The sequence below is a fragment of the Nicotiana tabacum genome, chromosome 1, assembly GCF_000715075.1.
Source record: "Nicotiana tabacum cultivar K326 chromosome 1, ASM71507v2, whole genome shotgun sequence".
Lineage (NCBI taxonomy): Eukaryota > Viridiplantae > Streptophyta > Magnoliopsida > Solanales > Solanaceae > Nicotiana > Nicotiana tabacum.
The window spans coordinates 102102651-102111396 of NC_134080.1; the positions used below are offsets into that span (position 1 = coordinate 102102651).

Sequence of the window (8746 nt, forward strand, 5' to 3'; positions counted from 1 at the left end):
AACCAACCTAACAACTACCACTTTCCTTCACACTTCTTAGCTTTTACCAAATAAACGAGTAATTAAAAAAAGGCAGCCTTATTATTCATTTAATATTATTATTATTATTAGTTTCCATCTTTAGATAAAATAATAATCTCAAAAGAAAAAATAAAAAGCAATCGAATTTCCATCATTTGCCCTATATATAAAACTATAAATTTTCCTCTCCTTTCTCTTTTTCGGTTTTCTAAAAGCCAATACTTCTGGATTTCCCCATCTACTGTTCCCCTCTCTCGCCCCTTCTCTCTCTTCCCTTGTTCTCTCTTTCTACCTACCGGAAAACCTCTTCCACCGCCCGGGAAACCGCTTTTCCGTTTGCCGGTGAACAGAGTCGCCGGAGAATTCACACGCACTCACTCTACATGTTTCGTTCGCTTTGATTAATGCTTCTCGTTTTTTGCGTGTAACTCAGTCATTCGGTTGGTGGAATTGCTCTGATCTCTGAGTTTGACTCGTTCCATGCAGTGCTAAGGGAATGTGGCGAGTCTAAGTCTGTTTTTCTGGTTCCTTGTGCCCTAGATCCTGATCTAGGGCTTGACTGACGCTTGTGTTGTTGTTTGTTAGTAGTTTTTTTGGTTTTGTTTTTGTCTGTGAAGAGTGGAAAGACGACGAAGAATAGAGAAAAGCGTCGTAATGAGATGGTATGTTATTATCAGTTGGATGTATTGTGTATTTCTTTGTAAAGTTTTGAGTTGTGAATGTTATTCTTTTTGTTCCTTTGGAAGTTTGGATCTCTCAAGTATTCTTAGGATTGTAGTGAAAATTGAAGGGTTTTTTCCTCTTTTTTTTGCATTATCTTTTCTCAGCGATTTCATATGCTTAATCTGAACTAATTGCACATATTGAAATGAACATTTGTTCCTGTTATTTTCTTAGAGAAAATCGAATGAACATAATTCTTAATGGAAATTTTGAGCTGATTTTTTTCCAGTATTCATAGTTGAATTTTGATACTATCACCGATTTTCTCCCTATTTCTGATGAAAAACTCTCAAAATCCATCTCTGTACTGTAGTAATTGTTTCCTTATTGTTTCAGATCTTACAAGTTACATTTTGGGCGGTTTATTAGCGGTATCTGTTTATGGATTGGCTCAATTTTTTCAAATACATAGTCTGGTTTTGGTAGTTATTCTTTCTTCGTCTTTTATCCCCTTTTGTCGGGCAGAAAAAAAATGTTGAAGAAAATTATAATTTCTGATTATTTACGCTCTTGGAACTTATGATTTGGTTCCAATTTTGTTAGAGTCGTCAAATTTTGAGATGCATCAAATTTTGATAAAATTTCTGCTTTCTGTGTTCACACCTTTTGTTTATATTTTTTTTTGGGGTGGGGAAGTTGTGTTCACACCTTTAAAAACTTTTTCATAATTTGTGCAGATAGCTAGCGTGAGTAACTTTTTTTTTTACTGTGTCTTTGGTTAATAACTAGTGTTCTCGTGTTATTAATATATACTCCTTCAGAAGGCAAGGGAATGGTTAGCTACATGCAGTTGAGTGGATTTGGACTGAAAAAATCCCCGTCCCTGGCTTTAGGTTGAGGGCTTGTGAGAGCTGGCTTTTCTGAATGAACATGCTTGGATTTATTAATAATTCAGTACCATATATTTCACTCATGGTCATACTCTTTCCTCGTTTTATTGTGGGTTCCCTGTTGTCTCATGACATTTACTACTGTATAAGTCAGATCAAAGCATCAAATGATTGATTGTATGTTCTGCAACAACAACTACAAAATCAACAAACCGAGTAAAATTCCACAAGTGGGGTCCGGGGAGGTTAGTGTGTTCGCAGACCTAAACCCCCTACCTTGTGAAGGTAGAGAGGCTGTTTCCGATAGACCCTCGTCTGTTTTCGATTGTCTGATCTGATTTCTTGATAAATTGTCTTGGTTGTTTTGGTTTGGCCTTGTTATGAGACTGTTTTTCTTACTCTTGATTGTAAGAGAATTTGTATTCCTAGTTGAGCTGTGCGAGATTTGTACACACTTTCTTACCCCTACCTTGTGAAGGTAGAGAGGCTGTTTCCGATAGACCCCCTGCTCTGATTGTATGTTCTGATTTCGAGATAAATGTCTGGTTGTTTTGGTTTAGCCTTGTTATGAGACTGTTTTTCTTACAATTGTAAGAGAATTTGTATTCTTAGATGAGCTGTGTGAGATTTTTTCACTTTCTTAATTCTATAATGGAATCGAAACATGCAACAATTGTTTAGGGTTTGTGATACTGTTCGGTTTACTTGTTCAATCTTAATGAGCTTATTTTCACTATGGCAGGTGGAAGGGAGAGTCTGCATGTCGAGGGAGGCTAAATTGGAATTTTTGAAGCAAAAAAGGCTTCAAAGAATGAAGACAGAATCTATGAATGATCTCAATTGTGTCAGCAACATGCTGAGTAGAAGCGGAGGAGATGCCTTAAGATCTTCTGCTTCATGTGGTGTTAGAATCCATGTTAATAGTGATTCATATCCAGGATCTGGGTCTTCTTCTTATAATGGAAAAGATGTTTTCTCAAAGCACAAGGTTGCAAAGTTTGACACCTCCAATCTGGACTGGATTGATAAAGTTCCAGAATGTCCAGTGTACTATCCAAATAAAGAGGAGTTTGAGGATCCTTTAGTTTATCTCCAGAAGTTAGCTCCTGAAGCTTCTAAATATGGTAAGGCTTCATCAGTTTTCTTTGTCTGTCAAACAAATTAAGTGATTTTGCTATGACTCTCTGCTTCAGGTTAATTCAATTGCTGTTATGCATTCTGCCTCTCTCTAGAATCTTTGGCCTTTTATTTTGGAGTTGCTCTAAAAAAAATGAAAATTCTATCCCAGCTCTTCCTGCAATTTAACGGCTGTGTAAATTATATATACGATATTGATTATTCAGGCTGTGTTCTTGTTTCTAAAGGCATTTTATCCTGTGGTAGCTTCATTGATTGATAAGGGCTGATACTATGTTTGAAATGTAATAGGTATATGCAAGATTGTTTCCCCCATAACAGCTTCTGTTCCTGCTGGAGTTGTTCTGAATAAAGAGAAGGCTGGTTTTAAATTTACTACTAGGGTACAGCCACTTCGCCTAGCCGAATGGGACACAGATGACAGGGTCACCTTTTTTATGAGTGGGAGGTTAGTTTTAATTTGTAGTTGGTAATTGCTACTATGAATTAGTTGCTTGCCTCGCTTTTGACTAGTCCGGTCTTTCAGAAACTATACATTTCGAGATTTCGAGAAAATGGCAAACAAGGTATTTGCTCGTCGATATTATAGTGCTGGATGTCTTCCTCCGACATACCTAGAAAAAGAATTTTGGCATGAGATAGCTTGTGGAAAGACTGAGAGCGTGGAATATGCCTGTGATGTTGATGGTAGTGCATTTTCCTCTTCTCCCAATGATCAACTTGGAAAAAGCAAATGGAATATGAAGGTGTGAATTCTATTAAAAAGTAATTTCTTTACTGTGCTGTCTCCCCCTTTTTTCCGTTCTGGATATAATGTCAAATTGTTGTATGAAAGAGTCAACTTGTATTGTTGTTAGGATGCATATTGATTCTTGCCATTTTTATGTCTGAAACTTCTTATGATGCTAATGCGGTTACTGTTTTATAGACAGGGAGATATTTCCTCGAAGTCCTCTTTAGGTTGCTTCTCCATTCTTATGGTCTTCCTTCTTTTCCTTCCCTTCTTGTCCCAAGACAAATAATGAATCACCTACTTCATTTCCTGCATAGTTATCCTAGACCACAACTCTCCCCGTCAACATTTAGCTGTAGTCTTAAGGTGGTCTATGTTGGCCATATTGTTTTGAAATAACCACTTATGAAATTCTAATTATGTGCTTTTATTTGTGTTTCCAGGGGCTTTCTCGGTTGCCTAAATCAGTACTGCGACTCCTTGAGAAATCGATCCCGGTACAGTAATTATCTTATCCCATCTTCTACTGAAAATATGATGAATCAGAAAATGTGTAGCAGTTTATTGATACAATTGTTATTCTCCAGGGAGTTACTGAACCTATGTTGTATATTGGAATGCTATTCAGTATGTTTGCTTGGCATGTGGAAGACCACTACTTATATAGGTATGTGTTTTTTATTTGAACCATGTTAGTCCTTGCTATTTCCGGGGCTGAACATTTTTTAATCTGTTTGTAGTATCAATTATCAGCATTGTGGGGCCGCAAAAACTTGGTATGGCATTCCAGGTCATGCAGCACTTGACTTCGAGAAGGTTGTCCGAGAGCATGTTTACACCAATGATATCTTATCAGCTGATGGAGAGGATGGAGCTTTTGATGTGCTTTTGGGGAAGACAACATTGTTTCCTCCTAACATTCTGTCAGAGCATGGTGTTCCTGTCTATAAAGCAGTTCAAAAACCGGGGGAGTTCGTAGTAACTTTTCCTAGAGCGTATCATGCAGGATTTAGTCATGGTAAGAGCCTGCCTTTGTTTACCCTGAAAACAAATGGTCTGCTTTGTTTTGAGTTTAGTGCAATGAAGCATGGGTGTGGAACTGCTTATTCACACATCCCAGACAGATGTTATCTCATCCTCCACTGATTTACGCTTGATTGTTGTTCTGTTTCTCTGAGGATGTAAAAGTTTGGACTCTCAAATCTTTTCTTTATATGTAGGTTTCAATTGTGGTGAGGCCGTTAACTTTGCAACGGGGGATTGGTTTTCTATGGGTTCAATTGCCAGCATTCGCTATGCACTCCTGAACAGGGTGCCTCTACTTCCTCACGAGGAACTTCTCTGCAAAGAAGCGATGCTTCTATGTACGAGATTTGAACTGGAAGATCCTGACTATTCCTCTGCAGACTTGATGACTCATCATAGCATCAAAGTTTCTTTTCTGAATTTGATGCGTTTTCAGCACTGTGCTCGTTGGTGCCTCGCGAGGTTAATAGCATTTTCAGGCATATCCTTATTCGCACATGGTACCATTCTTTGCAGCATATGCAAGCGTGACTGTTATGTCGCTTATCTTAATTGCAGCTGCTATGCACACGCAGTGTGCCTTCGCCATGGTATTTTTAAACTGAATGTTTTCTCTTCTTTTAATTGTCTATTATATTGGCAATGCTCGTTGTAACTGATGATTGGTCGCATGATTGTTCATCAGATCCCAGGTCACTTAATTTTCCTTGCGGCAGCAGTAGAACGCTTTGCCTAAGGGAAGATATATTGGACATGGAAAATGCAGCTAGACAGTTTGAGCAGGATAAGGTGGTTTTGCATGAAGTTCAACAGCGATATAGAAAAACTGATGACTTTTCTCTCCTTTTAAACATGTTTCCGCGAGCTGAGGAAGATGGCTATGTTCCATATTGTGAAATCAATTTTGAATGGTCGGAGGACTCGGTTGAACAGACAGTTCATGAGTCAGCACCTAATGCTTCTGCCTCACTTTTGTCTGATCTCGACTCTCCGATGGAGCCGAAAGATAACCTTTTCGCTGGTGTGAATGTAAGTGGTCTTTGGTCTGTAATTCTATATATGCCTACTTTCTTTGAGTTCTGCCTTGCAGAAAAAGAACTGCTTTATGTCTCAAGCTAATCCAGCCCCCAACTGTAAGTACAGGGAAATGCAATCTGTAACTTAGATACTGCATCAATGAAGTTCCATGGTGATGTTTCTAGTTGTCGGAGTGAAAGATCGGAGAGTTCATCAAGTGATAACAATTTTAAAGTCCATCCGAAAGTAGCTCATGAGACAGACTGTAAAACTGTTGTAGATCAAGACAGTGATGAGTCTGATACAGAAATTTTCAGGGTGAAGAGACGTCCCAGAGCAGAACATAGAAACGGATATGATTCAGTCTCTATCAACATTGAGCACCAGGTATAGCTTAATAGAGACATTAACACGTTTAAGTTTTATTAATCAGTTTGCAAAGAGGGTGAAAGGTATGTGATTAAATACTTTATTCTCTTTTCTTTGTTCCGTATCTCCACAATTGATACTTTTCTAAATGTCAGTGCAAGAACAAAGTTCTGTGAACTGATACTTGTAATTATTAGTACAAGAGCAAAGTTCTAATTATTGCTTCTGTCCTTGCATATTTGTGCCCATTGCTTGTCATCAGGACTTTCTGTTTTGTTTTCTTATCCAGTTCCAGTGGGTTATGGATTTAGTTTTAATTTCGCTACAAGGATTCATCATATTCAATTTTGTATCTATTAGATGGCTTATTGGTAGATTACAAATATGTGTTTCAGTAAGCGAGATTCATTAGGAAGTGAAACTAATTGGTTTTTTGGAAGATAGTTATTGACCACCTAATATTAACTTAGTATGCTTTCAAATATGAATTTTATTTCATTGACAAAATATAGTGTACATTCATGTCAATTTCCTTCAGCTTTGAAGTTCTTGTTTTGGGAGCGACCAATTATCAAAAATCTAAATAAGTACTTTCGGCATGTACTTTGCAGAGTTTCAAAAGATTAAAGAAACGTCAATCAGAAGGACGGCTTGGGCCATTGTCTTTTCCAGAGTGTTCTACGGCTAATGATGCAACTCACAGTTCCATTGCTAATTCAAGTCAATCCAAAGAAGCACCGGACTTTCATCCCAGAGACAAGTCCGTCAGAGGTGGTCCAGTTCCGGTATCCATTAAGTTGAAGAAGGTGGCTGTGAATGAACAAGCACTGAGCAAGCAGGACGAGTACAAGAGAGATCACAAGATCCAGTTTGAATTGGGGCAAAATATGAGGGAATCACCCAGAATACAGAGTGGATCGAAGCGTCTGAAAGTCAGAGGTCCTTCAGTTTTAGGGTTTGGAGGCAGTATGTAGTGAATAGATAGCTAACTTACAAGTAAAAGAGCATCTTGGCTTGCTTGCCTCTGGAGTGGCTTATAGAACCTGACTTTGCTAACACTTATTCTCTAATGGAGAGCTAACAACACGATAAAAAAGCTAAGCATTTTGGAGGCAGCAGCAGTGCAACTTTTAACCCAATCTTTAGTTTAAAGAGGTATATTCTTTGTGCAGGCCTCTAAAGTGGGGCAAGTAGCACACTGGTGATTCTTATGGCTCTCGAGCCGGGGTGTTTTTCTGTCTTTGGCTGGAGAACCTCTCTCCTTCCATTCCACTTCCAGATTGTAGATTTCGGGTTATTAGTGAATTCTCTCATGTACATTTTATTTTTGACAAATTGATCAATTCTTACGAGGTGCAAATGGGTATTTCCACAAGCCCTCTGATTTAATGTGAGGTCTGTTGCCTTCCTAGTTAGGGTTCATTATTCTTTCTGTAGCTGCGGGTCATTTTGGCTCGAGACTACATGAATAAATACATAGAATTTTTTCCCTTGCTGTCTTTTTTCCTTTCTCATAGTGTTCTACATTTTAGTAATTTCATAATCTCCTTTGATGATAAAGATTTTTTTATTTCATATTTACCAATCAAGTGCTATCTGTAACAGTTGCATATTTTAGGTCTTCGCCTGGTTGATGTTTTATATATTTGGACTCCCGACTTTCTTTATCCTTTTTTTTTGTTCATATTGTATATATTGTGGAGTTGGAAAGACGTAATAGCGGCTGATCTTTTGGAATGGGCTGTCTTCTTGAGGGCTTCCCGATTACTGAAACAGGAAACTATGGGACTTCACTTGCTTGTCCCAAATAAGTGGTATTACCGTAAAAAGGATGTGAAAATGGCGTGCAGTAGCCACTAAATAAGGGTGTATTTAACTTTTATCCACTATTTAAAATGCTTATAAAAAATAGCCACTACTAAGGGGGAAAAGACACAATTACCCTTTCTCTATTTCTTGTATAATCCCAAAATCGACGAAAACCCTTATTTCATTCGTTCAGAGTTCTGCGCTTCTTCATCTTCCTCGTATGCAAACTGCAATCTCAGTTAAACTTCTGCTCCTTCATCTTCTCCGTCATCTTCTGTCAATCGCGACTGGTAATATATATATATTTTTTATGCATTTTCGTTTTTCTTTATTTGTAAGTTGGTTCAATGCCGTGTGAAGTATGTGTGAAATTTCAAAAATTAGCATTATATGTTGATTCAGTGTAGTATATTTTGTGTGATTCTGTTTTTGATAAATTTTTAGTGTGTGAAATTTGAAATGTGTTTGTGGTTGATTCAATATATTTGATTATGTAGGTATATTTCATAAAAATAGTCGTAGAAATTCATAAGCTTACTGATTATGAATTTTCAGTTAACTGTGTTCATTAAATGTAAAGAAGAAACGACATTAAATTTTGTAGTTGGAATTCAAAGTTAAGGACTGATTGTCCTTAACTTTTGCACATGAAACTTGAAGTTAAGGACAAAGTGTCCTTAACTTTGGATGTTGAAAGTATAAGTTAAGGACTGTGTTTCCTTAACCTTTGCATTTACAATTTAAAGTTAAGGACTTATTGTCCTTAACTTTTGCACATGAAACTTGAAGTTAAGGACTAAGTGTCCTTAACTTTGGATGTTGAAAGTATATGTTAAGGACTGTATTTCCTTAACCTATGCACTTACAATTTAAAGTTAAGGACTGATTGTCCTTAACTTTTGCACATGAAACTTGAAGTTAAGGACTAAGTGTCCTTAACTTTGGATGTTGAAAGTATAAGTTAAGGACTGTATTTCCTTAACCTTTGCACTTAAAATTTAAAGTTAAGGATTGTATTTGCTTAACTTTTAACTTGAAATTTTAAGTTAAGTCCTAATCTTTGTTTGTTTTTCCTTCTTTT

The 8746-nt window shown here is 37.2% G+C and overlaps 1 protein-coding gene across 1 annotated transcript; it reads left to right on the forward strand.

Annotated features, from left to right (window-relative positions):
* Window positions 1-213: 213 nt before the first annotated feature.
* Window positions 214-7346, forward strand: LOC107808546 (lysine-specific demethylase JMJ13). Its single transcript, XM_016633080.2, has 11 exons — window positions 214-683; window positions 2317-2698; window positions 3003-3159; window positions 3238-3457; window positions 3888-3941; window positions 4032-4111; window positions 4185-4462; window positions 4665-5060; window positions 5156-5499; window positions 5614-5874; window positions 6468-7346. The coding sequence occupies exons 1-11, from the start codon at window positions 681-683 to the stop codon at window positions 6828-6830; spliced, it is 2538 nt and encodes an 845-aa protein (XP_016488566.2). The 5' UTR covers window positions 214-680; the 3' UTR covers window positions 6831-7346.
* Window positions 7347-8746: the final 1400 nt, after the last annotated feature.